Here is a 26,782-nt window from a genome sequence, read left to right on the forward strand (position 1 = left end):
GTGATGATTCTGCATGCACGGCACTAATACATTAAATTTAAAAAGATTTGACTAAAACTTTTTCCCAAATGAGCCAAGAGAGTGAACATCAAAAACGACGGGTCAAGTTAACATCCCCCCCCCCCCGACAGATAGACCAAAATCTGTCGTAACCTTTTGCAAAATTTGTCTGCGGCCTAGATAATTCTGTCAAAATAGGGTCTGTACAGTTTTCTGGGACCGCTCGAAAAATCTTTTTGGTCGACCTAAAAAAAGGTCGAAAAATTTTATGAAAAACTTTTTTGAAAATGCACCCCTCCATCGAGAAAATCGAAGATATGCCCCTGCTATGACGCAAACGTGAATTTTTGGACATGCTCAATGCACAGAATTTATTTTATATGATCAGGTGATTCGCAAAAAATAATGAGCAAAAAATAAATAAATTTATACTCTAAAGCTAAAACATCAAAATATTATCAAAGTTGTATTGTCTCTGTGTCACTGGCAAGAACTTCATCTGCTTCAAAGCCATCATTATCCAACCCTTCACTTTGAGGATCATTCAGAACCCCATGGTTGCTGGTTTCGATTAATTCAACGTCCCCAATTTCAACCGGCGCATCTGGATTTTCAAATCGTAATCGACCTGAAGCTCTTCTTTTGTATAGCTTGGGTGCTTTCTTCGAATCTTCACCTACTGTCAGCGAATTTGACCTTCCAGCAACGTGATCGGGCAAGTTTTCACGACTTACTACATTGCAGTCTTCATTAGAAAACGTGACTGGACCTTTTGATTCTGTATGAATATTAATTGAAGATGACGGGTTTGCGTGAAATTCTACTGACAAAGAATCGTCATTCATTTCAGAATGTCTAATTGTAGGAGGATCATTTATGGATCCTCCTGCGGCCGTAGTTTGCATGTCTTGATCTCTTTCGTCATAGGAGTGATCCTGAATTGAAGATGTTTGAGTGGGATTTCTGATGCTTTCTTCAAATGCTTTGTGTTTTCTGGTAATCTGAAAAAAAAACAATGTTTAAAATCGGTGAATTCTCATAGGTTCCAATATTCATAGGTTCCAAAATAAAAAATCAGTCGCATAAGTTCCAAAATTTATCGTCTTGAATTCTGATTGGTTGAAATTTGAGCCAACGAATTTATGGATCGATTGTTTACTGTTCAACCAGCATAAACTCAAGCTGCAGAATAGTGACCGCCGCAGCAGCGCCAACGTGTTGCTAGCTTGCCACCAAAGGGTAGGACTCTATACGAAATTTAGAGCCGGTTATCGCCGCGAAGCGGCGACGCGCGCGTAGCGCGCCCACCGGCGACCTTAAACCGAGACTCGGCTAATTTAGTCTTTTGACCAATTGAAAAGATTTGGAACTTATGCGACTGCTTTTATATTTTGGAACCTATGGGACTGATTTTTTATTTTGGAACCTATGAATACGCACCTTAAAATCCGCTAGGGTCGGCTTCGATATTGGTTTGCGTGAAACGTTCGACCATCTACTCATCAACATTTATTTTTGGAGCTACGTTGTGGCTGGTTGCTCTGCAAGTGTTTTTTTTTCAGTGTTAAGCTGACAAAAATCTTTTCAAAAACGGAAAAAGAAAGAAAATTGCTGAAACTTTTCAACGGAGATGTAGAAAAAAAAAGCTTGAATACTTACAGTTTTCAAATACGTGTAATATAGCTAGTTGTTCCGGATTTCGCAAATATCAGCGGATTCCGCAAAATTTAAGCAGACACCGCAAATTGTAAATGGGTTCCGCAATTTTGTTTATTACATTGAACTAAGATCGTGCGTGAACAAATAATAGCTAGAACTAGAACTAATATTCAGCAAATGATGAAATTGAAAGCAAGGACTTAGCCATTGTGAGTGAAAATCACAAAAATCCTAAATTATTATTTATTCAACATCGTGGATGTACCCCTAATAAATTTCCGAGCTGAAGTTTTTAGGGGACCATAATTTGAGAAGTACACTGAAGAAGCAAAACAATTTTTTGTGATTAGAGCTGATCATATCATTCCATATTCCGGATTCCGCAAACAACCTTCTTTTGGACAAACTTTGAGCGATGAAGTGTTTTACCTATTTGTTCATGAAATCCAAAACAGCCACGAAGATCAAAGAAAGCTAGCAAAGTAGCGGATTCCGCTACATATCTGATTTTGGCCTGTTGCGGAATCCACATACAATTCACAAAGTACAGTTTGGCCTAGTCATTTAAATTACTATCAAAAACAATAAGGAAAACTGGTCGCTGCTGAAGTAGCATAGAAAGTTCCGATCACAAAAACTGATATTAATAAATGGGATGTTTTTGTTATTAGGCAATAGCCTAATTTTCTAATTTGCTTTGATTCTGAGAAATAACAACAAAAACATTTCAGGTAAGTTGTCATTTTTGTATATTCCTGTTATTTTTAACATTAGCGTGTCATTATAGAATGAAATTTGCGAAAGTGATGTCTGTACTGCTCAAAGATGAGTTTTGGGTTAAAAGCCGCAAACCACAGTCTGGGGTTCTAGCCTCAAACCACATCTGGACAATTTCTGAAGGCATGTCAACATGCCGAACGGTGAGTATGCCGAAATTATCAAGTGTGTCCGTTTGCCAAAAGTGAGAGTATTCTTTGAATTGATTAGCTGCATCCTTTCAAGTGCTAAGGGATTGTAGCACATGAAAAAATACATTTTGTTTTTCCCAGTTGAAATTTTTGCTGCTTAATTTCCCTTTTTTAAATCAGACAAAAGTATGGTAGAGTAAAAAAGAAGAAGTTCCAAATTATCTCAAAGAGTTAGATTCACCTTTTTAATTACCCTTGTTATTTGTTTATAACTTAAAATATTACCTCAATCAAATAAAAATAAAACATTTTTCCGTTACTATTACTCGTTGGTTTTTCACTTTATGGAGCGTAGCGATTAGCCTGTGTGCCTATCAGCATGCGACGATTAAGGAGCGTAGTGATTAGCATACGATTAGTATACGATTAGCAATTTAAGAAGTGAAGCAGTTAGCCTATGTGCATATAAGCATGCGATAATTGTTTTAACTGGCTGTGCTGTCAGACGAAAAACGGTTTGGCCTGTACTTCTAGATAATTTCTAGATACACTTGATTTGTTGGGGAGCTACAACTTCAGTTTATCCTTATTGAAAATTCGGCGGAGTACAGGCTGTTGAAAATTGCTAATTTGAACGAACAAATTGTTACAACGGAAATCTTCAAACTACATTTTTATACGGGCATGTTAATCAACACACATGCTAATAGACCCGTTCCCACTTTATTTCTGTATATTTGTTGGATTTTGGTCATGGTTGATTGTAATTGAGGCGCATTTTTTCCGTGCATGTTTCCAATTTTTACCTATATCACAAGAATTTTAGACAAGTCCGAATCACGACCAATAGTGATTTGATATTATACCACATTTGACTCCTTACGAATGTTCGATTCCTTTCTGTGAAGTAATGAAAATTGGGCGAAGAAAAACACATAATCCATAGCTAACCCATATTTCCATCCCACGCACTTAAAGGGGGCGATACTAACAGAAATACAGCCCGGTATTTCTCAGCACCAAGAAAAAGTGTTTGAATTATTTTCTTGAATATATAATACTTTATCGGGCGTGAATAAATTTTCAAAACTTGACACCTACTAGTTTTCTGAGGTACCAAAATTACATGAAAACAGAAATGTTCGAACTGAACAGGAGTGACGCATTTGCGATCATATTTTCAAAAATCCTAACTTGAAACGAGATCATTCAGTACTCTGAACTACTCACTCGAATGTTGACGAGAATGAGTGCAATTAGAAGAAGCAACAGGAAGCAGAGTACCCCGATGATAATGTAGGCCATCACTTCCCCATACTCCACCCCATCCACCGTCTCCCCCACAGTCGACATTAATTCTGCTCACACTTCCCGCCTGCAGTGGTATTGAAGCCTCATTTATTGCGCTATAAGAATCTTAGAGGATGTTATTTTCCAAACAACACTTGAGTTTTTGAAATTCGTTTCAATAATTCCCGTACAATCAGTTTATTTTATTAAGATTAGAAAACTTTAAAAAGTGCCCAAAAATGCAAAAATGGCATGTTTGGCCGGTTTTTTTTAATTTGGCTTGAAAGTGCGGTGCAGATGATTTGGTTAAAATGCGGTCTTTATAAGGATTTGAGAGAGCTCAGAATATCAATTTGATCGACCTAAAAAAAAGGCCCAGCAAATTTTAGAAATTTTTTGAAAATCGGCCACCTCCCTTGAGAAAATCCTAGATCCGCGCCTGCGGACCTTCGCACGTCAAATTCATCTAGCAAATTTATCTTTTTTCCGAATAAAGCTAGACGACCTATTATTGCCGCGTATTTTTTTTTTTTGGGGGGGGGGGGGGGGGGGGGAGTTCGCCCTTTCTCAGGGATTCGACCCCCTGCCGTACCCTTTGTACTATTTTGAGATTTCCAGATTCAGCTAACTGACTGTAAATTTTTCCTAAAGGCGCCTTTAGTGCCAATATATACTAATTTTGAGGGGAGAGAGCGCGCCAAAAAACGCGATTTTTTTGGTCAAATTTTCTAGAAAGTGCCTAAAATTGTCTTTCACGGTCTTTTTTAAAACATTTGCTGCGGTGCAGAAAATTTGGTTAAAATGAGGTCTTAATAAGGATTTGAGAGAGCTCAGAAAATCTTTTTGGACGACCTAAAAACAGGTCCAACAAATTTTAGAAATTTTTTGAAAATCGGCCACCTCTCTCGAGAAAACCCTAGATCCGCGCCTGAAAGAACCTAATAACACTAGGTTTTCAAATTAATGTTCTTCACAAAAAATCAGTATAGTACAGAAGACATATTACACCAGAAAACAAACGGGAATTAGTCTGATTGATTCTGCATAGTAATTTAAGAAGGTATAAACTTCTAACTAATGACGGCTAAGTGGTTTCATTTTGCTTCATCCGCGCTTGCCGGAATGGGCCAGTTGAGTTTCCGAAGAAACGTTTGTTTTTATACAATCAAAATGCTTAAATTTGTGCCTATAGTCTCGTGCCGAGGGAGGGGGGTGTTGAATTTTTGGTACTGTTTTGACATCCCTTTTTGACTGACTGACGCGAAAAAATGGTTAAATCTTCTTTGGCGCCAATTTCCACTAATTTTAAGAGATAGTGTGCGCCGATAAAAGACGTTTTCTTTTCAGTGTTAAAAATGTGCTTAAGAATGTTCTTTTTTCTTACCAATAACTTGACAGCCTCGCTGAGCGCCAATAAAATTTTTAAAAAATCTCATGATAAAGATAGAAAACTACACGTACAAGTACAAGTATGATTGTTGAGTACCTTAAAAAAGCACGTTTGAATGATGGGTCCGCGATGTTTTAGAAAGTTTTAAAAACACAAGTAAACAAAAATTCGCCCTATTTCCAAAGACTTTAAGCGCAAAAAAATTCTACAGGGACCCATCCAAGTTTTTGGGACCAAACTATCGTACTTGCACTACACGTACATTACCTTTTTAGTTTTGCTGCTGTTTGTTGGTAAATATGAGAAAAATGTTTTGTGGGAACGAAGGTTAAGATTAATAATTGATTACCTGAACGCAATAAGAACTTGCACCTGTCTGTTTTTCAAAATGAATTGTGTGGTGCGGCTATGAGTTATCTGTAATCAGCATTTAGTAAATAGCAACAATGATGAAAGTAGACTTCTCTTCGGTCCGCTCGATTCAAAAGTGAACCGCTAGTTTTTCAGCCAGTTTAATAATATCTAACCAACGATTAACAAGAATGTTTCAAAGTAGTTCATGAATAACCGAAATTAGTAATAAATTCTAGTTGTTGTTAATTTGAGCAACAAAACAAACGTTTAACATCATCGAAACCTGCCCTTTTGTTTTGGCTGGATGTTGTCATAAATTGAAGAAAGGTTTGGTGGTGAAACAATTAAACCAGACTCGAAACAAAACAAAGGTACAACTACGATAGAGTTGTCCCTAGAAGAAGTTACTTTCGCAGACAGGTCCCGCATACATTTCGCATGTAATAATTTGAAAATTAGCCAGGTTGACGAAACACAATTAATCACTTGTAAAACTAGCATCCAGAAAATTGTCTAATTACTCTGAGACTAACATTTTTTCGCTGTGTAAATTTGTGTGACTAGCGTTTTTTTTTGCAGTGTGAAATTGCGTGAGTAGTGTGAAATTGTGGAAAAGTAGTTTTATTTCGAGTTTTTTTGTTCAGTCGTAAACACAATAACCAAGTATTTTTTCATTAATAAACCCAACAGGTTGAGTGGCAAAAAATCCATGAACAAACTGCATTTGAGATTTGCCATGTAAACAAGTGTTTTAGTTTTGCACATTGGTAATTTTTTGTGTACGGCTAAAAAAAATTCAAAAATTTGAATCTTTGTAAATCATGGCCTGTTTTTTTTGACAGGTCTTAAATTTATCTTGCTATATAAAACTAAAAAAAAAACAGAGTTCGGGTTTAACAAGCATTCTGATTTCGGTTTCTTTTAGGCAAAAAGACTTGGCCAACGTTATAGACAGTAAATTCAAAATTTACATGCGAGAAGAATTTTTTCGAAACTTTATTTAGTCTAGAACTGTTTTTGCGGCTTAAAGCAAGACCTAACATTTTTCCTTAATTTTGATTTTTTGAAATTGTATAATTGTATGACTAGCGTTCTTAATATAAAAATGTGTCATCAATTTATCTAGTTTTCAAATTCAAAATCGATTTTTTCACCATTACATTTTTAAAGTATCAACTTTGAACGCCCTCAGGTTTAGTTTATATATTTTTTGGTGTTGACAACGCTGGTCTATCAATTTCTATAGTCTTATTTTCACAAAATTTTCTTAGCTCCTTGAGAAATTGTAGTACTAGCGTTTTCTTTGTATAAAGGTCAACCCTGGTGTTTTGTATATAAAATATTCATTTCAAAAATGTCGCTAAAAACTATTAGTTAGAAACTTTGGTTATCGAAAGGGTTATGGGTTTTTTAATTGTTATTGAAACTCAAAGTTATACTTTTTTCGAATTTTTCACATTAAAATGTGGAGTGGAAAAGTTTTACAAATTAGCAAAACAAACTTTTAGTTTGAAAACTTACTGCGACATCTTTCTGTATGGCAAACGTATAAACGTTGAACAATTTGTGAGCCCTATGTGTCCTGCTCTCAAGGGACCTGGTTATTTTCAAGGGAACACTCCATTAAAGTAGTACCAAAACAAAATTGCCAGTAAGTTAGGGCAGAGCCTTGAATGTTCGGTTCCCCCCTTTTTAACTCTAAAGAATTTAACACCTTACAATTTCACTCCCTTCTTTTTCTTGCCTTAGCAATTTAACATCGCTACATTTTAAAACAATTTCTATGACTTATTACAGTTTTCATCCAAAATGAAAAGAAAACTTACTTCATAGGGGAATTCGGTAAACATCAAAAATTAAACGAGAGATCTTTTTGCCATTTAAAGCCAGACAAGTTCTCGCTATTTAATTCGCGTAACTTTTGAACAAAAAAAACCTTGCAAATGATTTCAATGAATTGTTTCAAACCAAAATGAAAAAACCTTGCCAATATTTTTAATGAATCATTTCAAAATGAACCAAAAACAAGCAATAATTCAATAAACTTCAATAGACCGCAAATAATTAGACGTCTTTTGACAAATATGGCCTAATTTTCTAGACAACTTTAGCCGGTATAGAAATTATAAAAAGGTTCAACCAATGCCAAAAGCCGAAAAATCAATATTTTTCAGAATCATTCTCGAACTTAAACTTATGACCTGATCGCTTTGTCAGTTTTTTTTGAACCGTTGGCACAAAAATGCAAAGCTAAAGGATTTGCCAGCCCGTAGTCCCAAGCTAGCAGCCCGAAAATAAGGGCGGTTGTCCTGGGATTAAATTGCTAAGGCACAAGTCAAGTTCTTACGTTTAGTTACGTTTCCGGAATACTGCAAGGAAATGTCTTTTCAAAAAAAGCTGACAAAAATTTCAGTAGAATTAAGTTTTGATTTTTGATAATACGAAAGAATAAACAAAAATAAGACAAAATTTACAAAAGTTTAACACAAACTAAACAACGCTCTGAAAAAGTACAGATCAGTTTTGTCTTCGTAAACGGACATTATGTTTTGTAATCTTTAATTTAATACTCGATACTTTTTCTTTTTTGTGAACTTATGGCCACTCGATGCATCAAAAAAGTTGAGTTTCTGTACGTAACCGTCTTTTTGCAGGCTGCCCAATACTTTCCACATATTTGGGTGGGGTCCGCTGAAATAGGATTGAATCCCGAATCGACAGCATTTGTTGTTTGAGCAATCCCACTCAAGGCCGCATCTCGCTGGTTCCAAAGGGACGGTGGGAACAAAACTTCACGGTTTGGCACCAAGCTTTTTATATAAGTAGAGCCGAAGTACAGACACATCTCGTCAATTTTCTCAACTTTCTCGGGATCTAAACAATTTCTGTCGCATACTGAATTTTCTGAACGATCATGTCATAGGAATCGCCGATCTTTTCTTTTTTTTTTTCGAATTCAAGGGAGTGGCAGCAATTTTAAAGCCAGTGCCAAATCGTGGTTCGTTTCGTAGGTCACTTTCAGACCCAATTCATTAATTTCTCTCATGTAACTCTGGGAGAGATGGAAAAAACAACCCGATAAATGAGCTTCGGTGAATGTTTTTTGGAAGGACTGAAGAGCAGATTGTTCAAAATCTAACCTAATTTTTTTCAGGCCGGAAGCTGGGTGCTAAATCAATAACGCCTGCAAGAAGCGGTTGTAGGTTTTTTCGGTTTTGTAGGAAGGAAGGCGTAAAGGCAAAGCTGGCGCAATGCCAGATACACTAAAATTAATTGAATATAGTTGATAGAACATTTTTGGAGTAATTTTAAAAGTTCAGTCGGCTAACCAGAAAATTGATATCTCCAGAACTCTAAGCATTTTGGGGTCGCCGCAAAAAATGATTCGCCCATGATAATTTGATCCACTGTCATGCCGGATAAAAGTTTCAAAATTTTCGGGGATGGGCGGCATATTTACATCTAGCTGTATACGGATCAGTTTGGTTTTACTTGAGAGGGCAAACTGAGGGGCCAAATTGTTTGTAGCTGGCAAAACCGCACTGACAACTGCAACAGTCGGGGTAAATCTCTCGCTGAGATCTTTTATATGCCTTATGACATTTCGGGCTTCCGATTTTCCCGCTGAAATGTCATGGTTATGCTCTCCAGGCGTCTCAATTAATTCGTTATTTTCAGTAATGGCAGTTGCTCGACATTTATCTGTTTGATAATTTGAGCAAATCCAGTTTTCGGTAAACTTATTTGTTCGCTCGAAGTAAAATTTGTGGCCGGACGCTATAACAATTGGCTTGTTTTTAGATGAAACTGTGAATTCGAAAGAAGACTCACTCATAATGTTTTTTTTTTGTGTTTGCAGTTGTTTATCACTTGAGGAAAGTATAAAGTGACTGTTAGAATTCAATTTTGTCAGAATTTTTACGTGAAACTGTTATGAATTAGCACAAGCAGCTTTTTTTAGCGATCATAATGGTTTAGCGAAAAGTCTAATTGAAAATAAATTACAAACAGTCTTAAGTATTTTAGGAAGCCTCCTTTTAGCATGTATAACTAAGATAAACCAAGTTTTTTTTATTATGGTGCGTGCCTTAATTGCAAGATTAACTTTGGTGCGATAAGAGTTAAGATAAGGAATTCATACAGCATTAAGTTCAATAGTGAAGTGACTAGGTGTTAAAATGTACTGTGTTAAACTGGAAAATAGGAGTTATATTGTTGTCGATTTAAATTGTTTAGTAGTGAAATGACGAAGTGTTAAAATGTACGGTGTTAAATTTTATGTCATTAAATTGTTGGACACCGAATGTTCAGATTGTCCTGTAAATGGTCTGAATATTTTTGATAAAGGAATCTTCGATAAACTGTATGTTAAAATTTTTTTGTTTGTCGTCCCTCAACTACTAGAATAAAATATTCCGTTTTTAATATTTGAGTCGTGTAGAGAATCAAAATGATATTAGTTAGCTTGGCTCAAGTTAATTCGGAGCGCAAGTGAAGTCACCACGCATAAAAAATTTGCGCTACACTATCGGAATCAAATATAAAATCTTCCAATTGAGAATAAGCACTATATTTTTGGCGAGTTTTCAAATTCAACTCTTGAGGATTGTAATTAAGTCATCATTTTCAAGTAGGGATGTGATATCTTCGCATGAAAGTTTTTGTTGAAAATTATGATTTTGATTGCCAAAGTTGTAATGAAAAAAAACCATCTCAAGCCGGAAACCAATTCCAAAACCGGAATAATGAAAATAGCCAGTTGCTAAGCTATTGGCACAAAAACGCGGCCCAATTCATTAAAAAAACAAAGGCTTAGCAAAAATCTTTCAGAGTTTTTCGTGAGTAACAATAATTAATAACGAGCTCCATCCGCAGTTTATTTGAGCTAACGATTAGCATTAACAAAACTTTACCTTTTGTTTTGGCCGGATATAGTCAAAAATCTAACAAAGTTGGGCATGGAAATAATTCAATCTATCTTTATAGAGTTCGAGTGTTCATGTGGTATGATAGTGTCTTATCCGGTGTCATGTATTTTATAACATTTTTGTTATTTGGAATTTAATACTTTGCTGAATGAAGCGTAGCTGACCCGCTGAAGACTTGGGAGCAGTTATTATTAACTTTGTCTTGTTTTTTACTATTCTTCTCTGTTCTATTACTCTTTTATAAATCAGACAATACTATGGTACTTGACAATACAATTATGCCAATTTTCATAAATATTGCCAGAAATTATTTCTTAGGAAAATTATGCCAATTTTCATAAATATTGCCAGAAATTATTTCTTAGGCCAACACAACCCAAGCATAATAAATAATTACAACAAAAAATTAAACAAAAATTATTCTCATTACACAAAAAACCCGTTCAAAAAAGATGCAAACTCGTTTTGTTTTATTGACTAGTTGAGCTAGTTTTTTGCCAATGCTATTCATCTTATGTCTAATTAAGCAGCTTTAAAGAAAGATAAATCTTTTTAACCTTCGGTTTTAATCAAAAAATGAGTTTTATTTCTGTTCCTTTTTGATTGCTGAGGGAAACGATTTAACCCAAAGAGTAATGCTCTGATAGAAAAGAATTACCATGAAAAGGTTAAAATACTAATTTCCAGGAACAATTATTTCATGCAGACATTACTGAATTAATGACCACTTTCGATACTGCTTACTGCCATGATGCAATAGTTCTCAATAAATAAGCGTTGTTGTTTCTATCTAGAAGTTCCACCAGCAAAAGTATAAACAATGAAAAAATTATTCGTTCCGTATCAAAAACGAATGTATGAAGAATTTTATGAACTTATTTCATCAAATTTCATTTTCATGGAATTTTGTGAGCTTTGTAACCCCCCGGACCCCCCACCCCCAACTTCAAAAAAGGAGAAATTTTATTGCAAGGTAAAGTTTCGCATTAGCTCATGCAAAATTATACAAAATTCGTTTACAACAGTGAAGATTTTCTATTAATTGCCATAAGGGAAACTTTTTAACAAGATATGATTTTTGCTCGATATCGTAATCTTTGGCTGAACAACATGATATTTGAGAATTGAGCTTGGATTTGCCACCTGCTTCTCAAAAATTTGAACTCTTTTGGATAAGTGATCACATTTCAATAGCACCTATCATACACATTTTTTTCCAGTAGACTGAATGTAATATTCTTCTCAAAAGATGTTTACGACACGTTTTGCCATTTTGATCGTTGAGGCATGCCGTTATAAAGGTATGTAGAGTGTATTTCTCAATTAAACGACCGAAATAGCAAAAATCAACAACGAGGAGTCGTTCCATATGTAGTGCTAATAGTGAACGTCGTTTTTGTCCCCTCCTATCAGGCGAGGATCTAGGATTTTCTCGAGGGGGGTCAAGATTTTCAAAAAAAAATGAAAATTTTGTTTTTTTTTAGGTCGGCCAAATTGATTTTCTGACCTCTACCAATTCATTATAAAGACCCACAAAATTTTCTTCGCCCCAAGCAAATTTTTGAAAAAACCAGCGAAAAAGGCGTTTTTAGGATCTTTTTGAAAAATTAGTATATATTGGCGCAAAAGCCGACATTTGAAAAATTTTAGGGTCAGTCAGCCAAAAATGTATGTCTCAAAAAAGTACAAAAGGGGACCGTTTGGATCACAGGTGGTCGAATCTCTAGTGGGGAAGGGGTTTGGGTTTGAGCGTCCGCAACTTCGCCTCCCGCCCACCATTACTTTCACTATTTCCTCTTATCCCAAAAAAGACCTTTACTTTAATATTATAACTTATAGTTACATTCTCTTTAACTTTATTGTTACAATCAAGTTTTTCCGTTCTTTCAGCTTCAGTGATGATATGAAATGCCTTGTAGTGATTTGAGCTGCAACTGTATTTTCCGAGAGATTTTTTTCAGACTCATATATTTTTTTGAGTGAAGGCAGAGGAGTAAAAATAACTGAAATAAAACGTTAAGTGTTTCACAATTCATTAACTGTAAGCAGATAAACAAAACTAGATATTTACATATTTACAGCAAAGGTTAGTTAAAGATCTCAATCTTTCAATCTCCCCTCCCTCCAAAGAGAAACGTAAAAACTTACAACGAAAAATTAAAAACAATTTTTTTTTCTAATTGAAAATGTTAAGACAATTTGCTGTAGCAGCTAGTTGTTGTTGCATTTCGTAAAAAAAAATTTGTCAAAAAAGCGAAGATAAAATTCGAGACGCAAGACGCAAGACGCAAGTTATAGTTTCCAAATCTTCAAATACAGAAAGGAAATGAATTAGTCAAGGGTTGTTCTTTTCTATACATCTTTAAAAACAAAAAAAAACTATTTTCCGCGACAATTTTCATTTTTAGAAGAATAACATTAAAAGCGAATTTCCAAAAGAAATTCCAAACCAAAAAAAAATGTATCCTACCCTTAATAGGTAAGTTAGAAAGGTGACCTAAGAAATAAGACGACGAGCAAAACAAACGAGCAGTTAAAAATGGAACTTAGCCAATCAACAATTTTTTTATGCAACGTATGACTACAAAACAAAACAGTGAAATCCGAAATCAGAAAAATGTGAAATTGACTTATAGAATTTTGTGTCAATTATAGTTTGAAAGAATGACTTTTGTAAACATATTTCAGCAATAATGCTCCAGTTAAGATCCAAACTGATAGTTTTGTCCTTGTAATTGCTTTTCAGTCAATTTTAGTCAAACCAAATCACTTTGTAAAAATGAGTAAGTCACAGCAAGTAAATGAGATTGCGGAAAAATCATCCAGCACAGATGAAGAGTGCAATTTAATTCAGTCATTTGACTCGTGTGAGGAGTTCGAAATTGTGGCTATTGAATCAGAATTGTCTTCGATGGAAGAAATAGATGAGTATATAAAACAGCAATCAAATAGAAACCGAGATATCAAGAAGAGTAGCAGGGACATACAGAAGGTTGATATTCGCAGAAATACCCGATCGAAACAAATAAGGTCATTAAAAGTTTTGGTTAGAATAGATTATCAAATCATAAACATGACTATTGATACGGGCAGTCCTGTATCATTTTTGAACTGGGCGACTGCAAAGCAAATTCTGGAGTATTCAAAAAATACGAGGTTCATTCCACGGGAAAATCTCAACTTGACTACAAAATTTGTAGACTATAACAAACTTCCGATTAATATATTGGGTGCAATCACCACGACCATCCGTTCAGCAGGGTGGGAGGTGGTTGGAGCATCGTTCTCAATCACAGAACGACGCACGCGATGTATTCTGGGGCTGGACTTACAGAGCAAAGTCGGGATGCACACAAAACAGAAGTTGGCACCGAAAGAAAAGACGAGGTTTGACGTGTTACTGTGCGAACAGTCAGAAGGTTGGAAAAACAAATTCTATAGTAAATTTAAAAACCTTTTGATCGTCAAGGGTGTTCGAAAAATCACGTTGTCAGCACAAAGTTCAAATACCCACTTTATCCATTACAAGAAAAAGGGAGACGCATCCCAATACACATACAAGGGAACGGAACGTGTATGAGGAAATGGAAAAACTGTTAAAAGAGGGGCATATAAAACGTCTAGACAAATGTACTAGTGATTGTTTTATAGCACCTATTGTAATAACAGTAAAAAAAGATGACTCCATAAAATTGGCTTTAGATGCCAAACCCATAAATAAACACTTGTTCAAAAATAAATATCAAATGCCGAATGTGGATGAATTATTGGATGGGGTCAGCCAAATAATCACAGCAAATGAAAGCGGTACACTGTATTTCTCAGTACTAGATTTGAAGTATGCCTACAGTCAACTTAAGCTGACTGCAGAGACAGCTAAACAATGCAGTTTTAACATCATAGGTGGGCAAGCTACTGGAACATACAGATTTTTGACCGGATTTTACGGTCTGGCAGATATGCCAGCGGAGTTTCAAAAAGCTATGGACAGAACATTGAACCATGCGGAAAATACATTCTGTTTTCGTGACGACATACTCATTGTGTCTAAAGGAAGTGAACAAGAACATGAAAAATTGATCATGAATGTGCTGGAAAAGTTAGAAAAAGAAAACTTAGCACTAAAACTGTCGAAATGTGAATTCTTTCAACAGGAGGTGAATTGGTTGGGACATAAGTTATCGTTGGAGGGTATTTCTCCAAAGATAACAAAAACGGAAGCAATTTTGAAGCTTAGTCCGCCAACTTCACTGAAACAACTCAGATCATTTCTGGGTAGTATAAATCATCTGGCCAAATTCATTCCAAACGCAGCTACTTTAACTGAAAAGTTGAGACTTCTGCTACGAGACGAAAATGAAAAAAAAAACTCAAAAATGTGAAAATTCAACTAAAAAATGTGAAATTCAAGTGTAAAAATTTGAATGGAAAGAAGAACATTCGGAGATATTCGAATGGATAAAAGCAGCGGTTGCGAATATAACAAAAATTCATTATTACGACCCTAAGTTACTTACTAGGGTAAAATGTGACGCCAGCCATAGTGGGCTGGGGGCATCGTTGGAACAACCAAAACTGGGAGGGGGAGTGGATACCGATTGCATTCGCTTCCAGATTTTTAAACACACAAGAAAAAAAATACTCCACAAATGAATTAGAACTGCTAGCAGTAGTATGGTCTGTTGACCGATTTAAACAATATTTGTTTGGAAAAGAATTCGTGATAGCCACAGATCATAAAGCACTGGTTTCTGCCTTGGATGAAAATAAGTCAAACAAAACCTACCAATCTAAGCTGACTAGATGGGTAGACAGATTACTACCCTATCAATTTAAGGTTATTCATTTACCAGCCAAAGAGATGGGTATAGTAGATTACCTATCTAGAAACTCGAAGGGTGAACCATGTCCGGAGTCAGTATTGGATGAAAAGTTTGTAGTCACATCGATTGAAAGTTTTCATAAAGCTCTCGACTGTTTAAACAGTCAACTGAGTGATCACGATAGGCTCGACCGGAACAAAAACGTTCCAGAATATTCTAGAATTGATCAAAATGTATCAAATCACAACACGTCATCTACCCGTTGCTATGGCAACCAAAACGGTTCAAAACGGACAAAGCACGACCGGAACGAAAGAAATGCAGATTCACGTTCGTTTCAACGAGAAAAGTTTGAAAACTCAAAAATCAGTTTATCTCAAAATCGTCAGCAAATACAGTCGGTCGAATCAGTTAGAAAAATTGGAAAGTTATCAAATCGCGAATCAGAAAATATGCTTTCAGGCGAAACAGCAAAGAGAGGAAAAGAAAAAAAGATGGTCAGAATTCAGGATCGGAAAAACACAGACACATTAAGGGAGGAAATAACAGAAACGACGTTCCAAAGAACCAGAATGATACAAAGGACCCCAAACAAATCAGAATCAAAAAATTTGGACTTTGAACAAATACCACAAGCGAATTGGAACATGATGAACAGACAAATCAGAACAGACACGGGAAATAGTGGTCAGTCAACATCAATGCTACAACAGCCCAACCAATGTTAGTTTCATTTCGTTAACTAATAGGATCGTAAAAGAATGAGAAACCCCGATCAACGATGGAATTAGAAGCCATTTCGGCGATGCAAAGCCCGAAACCACCGGGACAAACCCAATCAGGAGATGAAACTGAGATTGTTGGACAAATCGTTGAGGTGGATTTAACGATGGACAGCATTGATGAACCGGACTACAGTTCAGGAACTGAGACTTGTATGGTCACACCGCAACAGAAAACGAGAGGTGGACATAATTTGCGGAAAAGCAATTACCAACTGTCGGAGCAGTTAAAGGAAACAAATGGCCCACTGTCACTCAAAAAATTATTCGACAAAAGTCTACTGGCGGAACTAGTATCAGAGGATACTTGGATGGATCGGCTCAGGCGAGTGGTGGAACGGAACGATAGACACGGCTTCGAGCTAATGGGTCCATACACCAATCCTCTGTGGCACCAGATGTCCGTAGTAGATGACTGCCTATTGGTGGACAATCGTTTAGCCGTACCAGCGAAGCTGAGACAAGCGGTGCTTCGATGACTTCATCAAGGAAATCCTGGCCAAGAAGCGATGTTGGAGGTTTCCAATTACTTATGGTGGACATGCACACACATGCACAAAGACATAGTCAATATGGCCGAAGAGTGTAGAAGTTGCATTCGTTATGGTAAGAATGCTAAATCTATAATCCCAAAAAATTCGGCCAAACCACTTCCACTGTTGACACAGCCTGGTCAAAAATTACAATTAGACTATGCGGGTCCACTTGAAGACCATAAGGGAAAGAAGATATATTTGTTAGTTGCTATTGATAGATACTCAAAATTTCCGTCAGTCAAAGTTACGAAATCTACAGGGGGAAAATCAACAATAAAACTTCTACGTACCTACATTGACACACATGGAATACCAGAATCGATTAAAACGGATCAGTTTTCTGGGTTTAAAAGAAAATCAATGAAAAAATTTTGCACTGAAAATTTTATTATTCAAAAATTCTGTCCAGTCGGTGATCATCGAGGATGTGGACTAGTCGAACGAACGATACAAACTATTAAACGAAGGCTGGGAGTAATGCTACTCGAAGAAAAAGTACAATCTATTAAATTGTGCTTGAGCACAATAATTAGGGACCTAAGATGGAATAAACAGAAAACAATAAAATTGTCCCCGTTTGAAGCGCACTTAAGTCGATTACCAAAAACTGAGTTTAAAATTGTAAGGGATAAAATTCTGAAAGAAATCTAATCGTTTAGATAAAGAACATTTGGAGAGATTGGCGTTAACAGCATCGCAGTTGAAGAGACGCATCGATCAATCCAGGGACAATGTAAAAATTATACGAAAAAGGACAGAATAGCCGGGACGTCAGCCCACTGTTTCTACGCAACACTGCGGCGGCCAAAGAAAGAGCTAGGGCAAAGGAACTAAAGCAGCTACTAGAGGCCAATGCAGATGGAATGTCACCAGACGGGATATCTCAGATAGCGAACTACGACGAATTGTAGATGAAACGAGCACGATAAATCCCGAACTGAGAAAGGAACTCCTATACTCATGGAAAAAAGGATTTATCGAAGACAAGCAGACTACATCGGAATCAGCTTCCTCCGAAAACATGAGCAAAGAAAGAGTGGAAAGGCCCTAACAATACCGCTGAAAGGCAAAATAGTGGCAGAGACACCCACCGTCAACAATCAAAACGGCTGCTGGTGCAGTATATCGAAAGAGCGATATAGCGAGATCAAAACTGCATACACAGCCCAAAGCACAGAGCTCGGAGAAAAAGAGGAGCCCAACGGGGAAAGAACCTAGGAGCAAACAACAGAAGACAGAATCACATCATGAAGACGTAGACAGTGAGTCGGCTGAAGAACATGATGCGAAAGACCAGGGGCCAACCGATCAGGAAATAGAAGACAATCGACTAATGGACAAGTTTCAAAACTCGCCAAACGTAGTTACGTCGAAAGAAACAAAGACGGGCGGGGGCCTAAATCTAGGAGGAAAAAGGGTTAAGCCAAATAGGGCAGAACCACTAGTCCAAAAAGCAAGATCTGGAAAAACCAAGACGCAAGAGCCACGTACAACGAAAACTGTTAAAACAGCAAAAAAATCTAAGAAGCGGGATACGAGCAATAAAGCCGTCTACATAGAGTCGTCTGCAACCAAAGAAGCTCCAATGAGTAAAAGGATCACACGGCAAACTAGTGAAAAAGGAATTCTGGACACATTCCAGAATAACAATATGACTGACAACAAAAGAATGGGAAGAAATCACAAACCAGGTTTTGACCCGAGGGGTACAAAACGCAGCAGAAAAACTACTGACTCAACCAGCGGAATCAGTTGAAAATAGCCCGGCTGTTTTTGCGGATGAGTCGGACAAATAAGAGGATACAACGACAGTCAGACGAAGCAGTCGACAAACAAAGAACCAGGGACCAAAGAGATACGGCAGCCCCGTATCACACTCTGTAAAGTTGATTAGTTGTGAGGACGATGTAACAGAGCTAAATTTGGCAGCACTTGAGGCCTACAGATTGAGACTGGAAAAGTTAAACATCAATAACAAAGAAACAACATTGGAGAACAACACGTTTGACTTACTAGAGAGAAATTTGTTCAAAAGGAAATTCGGAGCTACGCTGTTGGATGAGTCGGGATCGTGGAACGCTGCAAGAAACAAAGCGGAAGTGATGAAGAAAACAAACAAGGAAAACTAAGCTAAAATGAAAACAATTTAGTAAACTGAGACTTATATACCATTTATATAATTTTATAAGGTATTTTAAAAAAAATTTTTGTCCTCAGGGGACTGTGGTACCGTGTAGTACTGTTGTCACGGTAACCTTGGATAAAGTGTTATTAATATTCTGTTATGTATTGTTAGTATTATTCAAGGCGAAAAGTAACAGTCATTTGGACGGTTGCGATCGTAGAAGACACATGAACGTGATCTCTAACAAAACTAAGCAAATCCAAAAGACAGAATTAAATGTTTTCAATTATTCTCTTTTGCTATTACCTACTCGTAGCATAGCAATATCACATGGCGCAGTCAGCAGGATTTCTGTCCCAGGACAATAGAACAGATATGGGGATCCCTGTATTTTGGACGACCGCGAATTCCGACCCTCCTTGGAATTTCAAGATATGGCTAGACCAATTTCTTTTGGCAGTTACAGTAAAGAAGAGCGTGAATCCAGAACTATTGTTAGAAGAACCGGAAGAAAGTCTATTGGAACCGTTAGCAAGACCAGAAATTCCACGAGAACATGAAAACGCTCAGGCGATTACAGAAAGGGAAGCTCGAGACCAACTAGCCCGGGATAAGATCCTTCTGGAAAATGAAGAAAGAAAAACTAGAGGACCGAAGGTTGGACACAACGTATAATACAACGAGGTACAGAAAAGAGTAGCCTCTAGATTATTCCTGGCGTTGGGGACGGAAGGAAAGAAGAAATTTGTACATAAGAACCCGCATAAAGAAGTTTCAAAGTTAGAATTCAGGCAGATGGTAGCGTTGGCTAAGACTTCATTTGATAAATCACAGAGTGTTACGTATGAACGCTACAAGGTGTTTAATCGTTCACAGGAAACAGGGGAATCACACGAGGCATTTCATGCCGCATTCACTGCTCAAGCAGCCAGAGCAGAATTAGGGACACTGGAGGACGAACTAGTGCGTGACCTATTCATATCGAAGAAAATGAAAAAGGTGGTATTACAAGGTGGTACACTAACGTTTGAAACATTTTCACCAGAGGAAGTATTGAAAAGGGCGTTGAAATTTGAACAAAGTAAACAGACAACTCAGGCATTTCAGAAAACTAATGCAACGACTGCAAGTACAGCTCAGGTAAATGGAACAATGAAGATAAAACAAGAACCAATTATGAGTATTGGAAATAAAAATGCTTACGGAAGGAGACAACCGAACAACATGTACAAGAAGAAATCATCAGACAGAAAAGAGGGGAAAAACTTAACAGACACGAAAACGTGTACTCGATGTGGTCGACTATTTGGGGAAGGACATTTGTAGAAATGTCCGGCAATGGGCAAAACATATAAAAATTGTTCTAAACCAAATCACTTTGTAAAAATGAGTAAGTCACAGCAAGTAAATGAGATTGCGGAAAAATCATCCAGCACAGATGAAGAGTGCAATTTAATTCAGTCATTTGACTCGTGTGAGGAGTTCGAAATTGTGGCTATTGAATCAGAATTGTCTTCGATGGAAGAAATAGATGAGTATATAAAACAGCAATCAAATAGAAACCGAGATATCAAGAAGAGTAGCAGGGACATACAGAAGGTTGATATTCGCAGAAATACCCGATCGAAACAAATAAGGTCATTAAAAGTTTTGGTTAGAATAGATTATCAAATCATAAACATGACTATTGATACGGGCAGTCCTGTATCATTTTTGAACTGGGCGACTGCAAAGCAAATTCTGGAGTATTCAAAAAATACGAGGTTCATTCCACGGGAAAATCTCAACTTGACTACAAAATTTGTAGACTATAACAAACTTCCGATTAATATATTGGGTGCAATCACCACGACCATCCGTTCAGCAGGGTGGGAGGTGGTTGGAGCATCGTTCTCAATCACAGAACGACGCACGCGATGTATTCTGGGGCTGGACTTACAGAGCAAAGTCGGGATGCACACAAAACAGAAGTTGGCACCGAAAGAAAAGACGAGGTTTGACGTGTTACTGTGCGAACAGTCAGAAGGTTGGAAAAACAAATTCTATAGTAAATTTAAAAACCTTTTGATCGTCAAGGGTGTTCGAAAAATCACGTTGTCAGCACAAAGTTCAAATACCCACTTTATCCATTACAAGAAAAAGGGAGACGCATCCCAATACACATACAAGGGAACGGAACGTGTATGAGGAAATGGAAAAACTGTTAAAAGAGGGGCATATAAAACGTCTAGACAAATGTACTAGTGATTGTTTTATAGCACCTATTGTAATAACAGTAAAAAAAGATGACTCCATAAAATTGGCTTTAGATGCCAAACCCATAAATAAACACTTGTTCAAAAATAAATATCAAATGCCGAATGTGGATGAATTATTGGATGGGGTCAGCCAAATAATCACAGCAAATGAAAGCGGTACACTGTATTTCTCAGTACTAGATTTGAAGTATGCCTACAGTCAACTTAAGCTGACTGCAGAGACAGCTAAACAATGCAGTTTTAACATCATAGGTGGGCAAGCTACTGGAACATACAGATTTTTGACCGGATTTTACGGTCTGGCAGATATGCCAGCGGAGTTTCAAAAAGCTATGGACAGAACATTGAACCATGCGGAAAATACATTCTGTTTTCGTGACGACATACTCATTGTGTCTAAAGGAAGTGAACAAGAACATGAAAAATTGATCATGAATGTGCTGGAAAAGTTAGAAAAAGAAAACTTAGCACTAAAACTGTCGAAATGTGAATTCTTTCAACAGGAGGTGAATTGGTTGGGACATAAGTTATCGTTGGAGGGTATTTCTCCAAAGATAACAAAAACGGAAGCAATTTTGAAGCTTAGTCCGCCAACTTCACTGAAACAACTCAGATCATTTCTGGGTAGTATAAATCATCTGGCCAAATTCATTCCAAACGCAGCTACTTTAACTGAAAAGTTGAGACTTCTGCTACGAGACGAAAATGAAAAAAAAAAACTCAAAAATGTGAAAATTCAACTAAAAAATGTGAAATTCAAGTGTAAAAATTTGAATGGAAAGAAGAACATTCGGAGATATTCGAATGGATAAAAGCAGCGGTTGCGAATATAACAAAAATTCATTATTACGACCCTAAGTTACTTACTAGGGTAAAATGTGACGCCAGCCATAGTGGGCTGGGGGCATCGTTGGAACAACCAAAACTGGGAGGGGGAGTGGATACCGATTGCATTCGCTTCCAGATTTTTAAACACACAAGAAAAAAAATACTCCACAAATGAATTAGAACTGCTAGCAGTAGTATGGTCTGTTGACCGATTTAAACAATATTTGTTTGGAAAAGAATTCGTGATAGCCACAGATCATAAAGCACTGGTTTCTGCCTTGGATGAAAATAAGTCAAACAAAACCTACCAATCTAAGCTGACTAGATGGGTAGACAGATTACTACCCTATCAATTTAAGGTTATTCATTTACCAGGGAAAGAGATGGGTATAGTAGATTACCTATCTAGAAACCCGAAGGGTGAACCATGTCCGGAGTCAGTATTGGATGAAAAGTTTGTAGTCACATCGATTGAAAGTTTTCATAAAGCTCTCGACTGTTTAAACAGTCAACTGAGTGATCACGATAGGCTCGACCGGAACGAAAACGTTCCAGAATATTCTAGAATTGATCAAAATGTATCAAATCACAACACGTCATCTACCCGTTGCTATGGCAACCAAAACGGTTCAAAACGGACAAAGCACGACCGGAACGAAAGAAATGCAGATTCACGTTCGTTTCAACGAGAAAAGTTTGAAAACTCAAAAATCAATTTATCTCAAAATCGTCAGCAAATACAGTCGGTCGAATCAGTTAGAAAAATTGGAAAGTTATCAAATCGCAAATCAGAAAATATGCATTCAGGCGAAACAGCAAAGAGAGGAAAAGAAAAAAAAGATAGTCAGAATTCAGGATCGGAATAACACAGACACATTTAGGGAGGAAATAACAGAATCGACGTTCCAAAGAACCAGAATGATGCAAAGGACCCCAAACAAATCAGAATCAGAGAATTCGGACTTTGAACAAATACCACAATCGAATTGGAACATGATGAACAGAAAAATCAGAACAGACACGGGAAATAGTGGTCAGTCAACATCAACTGCTACAACAGCCCAACCAATGTTAGTTTCATTTTGGGAACTAATAGGATCGGAAAAGAATGAGAAACCCCGATTAACGATGGAATTAGAAGCCAATTCGGATGCAAAGCCCGAAACCACCGGGACAAACCCAATCAGGAGATGAAACTGAGATTGGACAAATCGTTGAGGTGGATTTAACGATGGACAGCATTGATGAACCGGACTACAGCTCAGAAACTGAGACTTGTATGGTCACACCGCAGATAGCGAACTACGACGAATTGTAGATGAAGCGAGCACGATAAATCCCGAACTGAGAAAGGAACTCCTATACTCATGGAAAAAAGTATTTATCGAAGACAAGCAGACTACATCGGATGATAGCTGGTCAGGAAGCTTCCTCCATAAGCATGAGCAAAGAAAGAGTGGAAAGGCCCTAACAATACCGCTGAAAGGCAAAATAGTGGCAGAGACACCGTCAACAATCAAAACGGTTGCTGGTGCAGTATATCGAAAGAGCGATATAGCGAGATCAAAACTGCATACACAGCCCAAAGCACAGAGCTCGGAGAAAAAGAGGAGCCCAACGGGGGAAGAACCTAGGAGCAAACAACAGAAGACAGTATCACATCATGAAGACGTAGACAGTGAGTCGGCTGAAGAACATGATGCGAAAGACCAGGGGCCAACCGATCAGGAAATAGAAGACAATCGACTAATGGACAAGTTTCAAAACTCGCCAAACGTAGTTACGTCGAAAGAAACAAAGACGGGCGGGGGCCTAAATCTAGGAGGAAAAAGGGTTAAGCCAAATAGGGCAGAACCACTAGTCCAAAAAGCAAGATCTGGAAAAACCAAGACGCAAGAGCCACGTACAACGAAAACTGTTAAACAGCAAAAAAAAATCTAAGAAGCGGGATACGAGCAATGAAGCCGTCTACATAGAGTCGTCTGCACCGAAAGAAGCTCCAGTGAGTTAAAGGATCACACGGCAAACTAGTGAAAATGAATTTCTGGACACATTCCAGAATAACAATATGACTGACAACAAAAGAATGGGAAGAAATCACAAGCCAGGTTTTGACCCGAGGGGTACAAAACGAAGCAGAAAAACTACTGACTCAACAAGCGGAATCAGTTGAAAATAGCCCGGCAGTATTTGCGGACGAGTCGGACAAAGAAGAGGATACAACGACAGTCAGACGAAGCAGTCGACAAACAAAGAACCAGGACCAAAGAGATACGGTAGCCCCGTATCACACTCTGTAAAGTTGATTAGTTGTGAGGACGATGTAACAGAGCTAAATTTGGCAGCACTTGAGGTCTACAGATTGAGACTGGCAAAGTTAAACATCAATAACAAAGAAACAACATTGGAGAACGGGGACAACTTTATTGTTTCCTGTTTATTCCATAGCAATATCACAAGACGGAACAAATTTAAAATTTTGCATTTTATGGCTGTTTCATTTGTAGTTACGAACGCTCAACCGAAAGTAAATCGTAGTGTATAACCAATCGACTTTGAAATTAAGTAAATGGAAACATTTGGCTCGATTAGTTTTTTTTTCAAACAGTTTTGACTTGAATTGATCTAACTAAGGCGCAACTTGATATTAAGTAGTAGAGTTTAAGTTGCAGTTTACATCGCGCGAAAGGAGACTTTCAAAAACGTAGATAAAATTCAAATTTTAAATTTTTTTTCTAAAACTATCAATTTTTAAAAAACATAAAATTACCTTGCTTATTTTTAAGGACCTCCAGACTATTCAGGTATTTGCCTTGATACTTGCGGTCTTATTTAATTTATAATGCTTTATAATGCTATTGAATTTTCGAACAAAAGTGCTCAAGTTCTTAAGTTTTTGCTCGATGATTTTTTTTATCATTTTTTGAAAACGTTTTCTACAATAGTTTCGGATTTTTTGTTATTACATTCTAAAACATTCAAAAATCTGCAAATTTAGCAAAGTTTCTAGAAAACATACGTGTTTTTGTTTTGATTTTCAGTTGTTTCTTTTTGAGAACAGCTGCAATCTATTAAGACCAGTTTAACAATTCTAAATTCTTGGTCTAATGTTTTTGATAAAGAGACAATAAGTCAAATGTATGTTTTCGATATAAAGACAATAATTTAAGCCTGCATTTTTTCAGCGAGCAATAATTATAATAATGGACGAAAAATTTCAATTGTTTAAAGGTAAGAAACCAAGCAACAAGTTGTAACAGTAGATTGAGAGGTAAGCACTGATTCGCGCGAACTAATCCTCTCATGCCAACTTTAAATTCAGGGGATTGCTGTAAAAGCGCCGTCGATACTTGAAAATGTCTGGTTTCGAAATGCCGTCTTTTCTATATACTACCAGTTGTTGTCATCGACCAGTAGTCGTTTTCAACGTATTGTCTCCTTACCGCTCAGCAACTGCAGAGTTTGTTATGCTTCAATAGCGGCATATTGCTCCAAAGTTCATTAGAAGCTTATTAGATGTGTAGCCGGTTGTTAAAACTAGAATTACATGTGCAAAGAAATTGAAGCAAAATTTTTCTAAAATAAAACAAGACTACTCGTGTCAGGGCGAAGCCCTGAAAATTCCGACTGCCTTTTAAGGTTTATGGGGCAGTAATAACATTAAAAAGTTAAATGTGAGAAAAAAAAAGAAACTTTTTTTTTTGAAATTTGAATTTTTTTTTTGAAAATCATCCCCCCACACGCCATATAAAAAACAAAATGTAGGTTTCGCTCATTGTAGCAAATTAATTATGGCAAATAGGCTTCTTTCAACCAATTTGGAACGATTTCTAAGGCGGATTAACTCTCCGCTTACTCGTTAATAGCGCGAAATATATCGCGCGTTAATTGTCCCAAATTGGCCAAAATGCAAATCTTTAAACCCCCTTAACTTTACGAAAATGATCACAGGTGAAATAACTTTTCAAATTTAAGCTCAGATCAACAATACTTTTCGAGTGATATTAAAAAATTCCATCAAAAATGGCTAGTTAAAAAGTCGAAATTTGTCTGAAGAAAAAAAACCCAACCCGAGCACAAATATTCTGTTACTTTCGTATCGAAAGTCGGAACAACAAGACTGCTCGTATCAGGGCGAAGCCCTGAATTTTCCGACTGATTTTTAAGATTTATGGAGCAGTACTAACATAAAAAAAACTAAATGTAATAAAATAAAATTAAAATCTTTTTTTTTTCTTCTAAAATTTGAAATTTTATGCTAAAATCATCCCCCCACACGCCAATTAAAGTACAAAAGGATAAATTTTGCTCCTTTTATCAAATCAATTACGGCAAATAAGCTTCTTTCAACCAATTTGGAACGACTTCTAAAGCGGATTAAATCTCCCCTTATCGCGCGTTAATTATAATATATTGCGTGTTAATTGTCCTAAATTGGCCAAAATGGCAATCTTTAAACCCCCATAAAATTACGAAAAATGATCACAACAGAAATATCTTTTCAATTTCAATCTCCGGACAACAATTGCTTTCGAATGATATCTAAAAAATTCTGTCAAAAATGGCTAGTTAAAAAGTTGATATGTCTGATGACAAAAAACCCACCCCGAGGACAAATATTCTGTTACTTTCGTTACGAAAGTTAGAAGAACAAATATATCCAACACATATCAACATTTCTTTTCTGGCGCATATATCCAACATTTTTTTAACAACTGAATTACAATTGAAAAAGACTTCTTTTTGAAATACCTAAAACCGAATGAAAATAAACGCCACAGTTGCGTCTCAATCTACGAGTGCGGTTGGTTCGATACAAGAATCTCAAAACTTCATATCCAAAATATAAAAATGCAAACTTGAAAAAAAGGTTGGTTTGCTCTGTCCTAGGTTTACAATAA

The 26,782-nt window shown here is 36.8% G+C and overlaps 1 protein-coding gene across 2 annotated transcripts; it reads right to left on the reverse strand.

Moving 5' to 3' along the window:
* Window positions 1–437: 437 nt before the first annotated feature.
* LOC134846464 (uncharacterized) lies at window positions 438–5,710 on the reverse strand. Of its 2 annotated transcripts, none has more exons than XM_063863832.1 (3): window positions 5,597–5,710; window positions 3,798–3,942; window positions 438–1,001 (listed from the first exon to the last, which is right to left on the reverse strand). In XM_063863832.1, exons 2-3 carry the CDS (start codon window positions 3,918–3,920, stop codon window positions 459–461), a joined length of 666 nt encoding a protein of 221 aa, XP_063719902.1. In that variant the 5' UTR covers window positions 3,921–3,942; window positions 5,597–5,710; the 3' UTR covers window positions 438–458. The 2 variants fall into 2 exon arrangements, with proteins under 2 accessions (XP_063719902.1, XP_063719903.1); XM_063863833.1 differs by having other exon boundaries at window positions 5,515–5,710.
* Window positions 5,711–26,782: the final 21,072 nt, after the last annotated feature.

Source organism: Symsagittifera roscoffensis, chromosome 5 (genome assembly GCF_963678635.1).
Source record: "Symsagittifera roscoffensis chromosome 5, txSymRosc1.1, whole genome shotgun sequence".
NCBI lineage: Eukaryota > Metazoa > Xenacoelomorpha > Acoela > Convolutidae > Symsagittifera > Symsagittifera roscoffensis.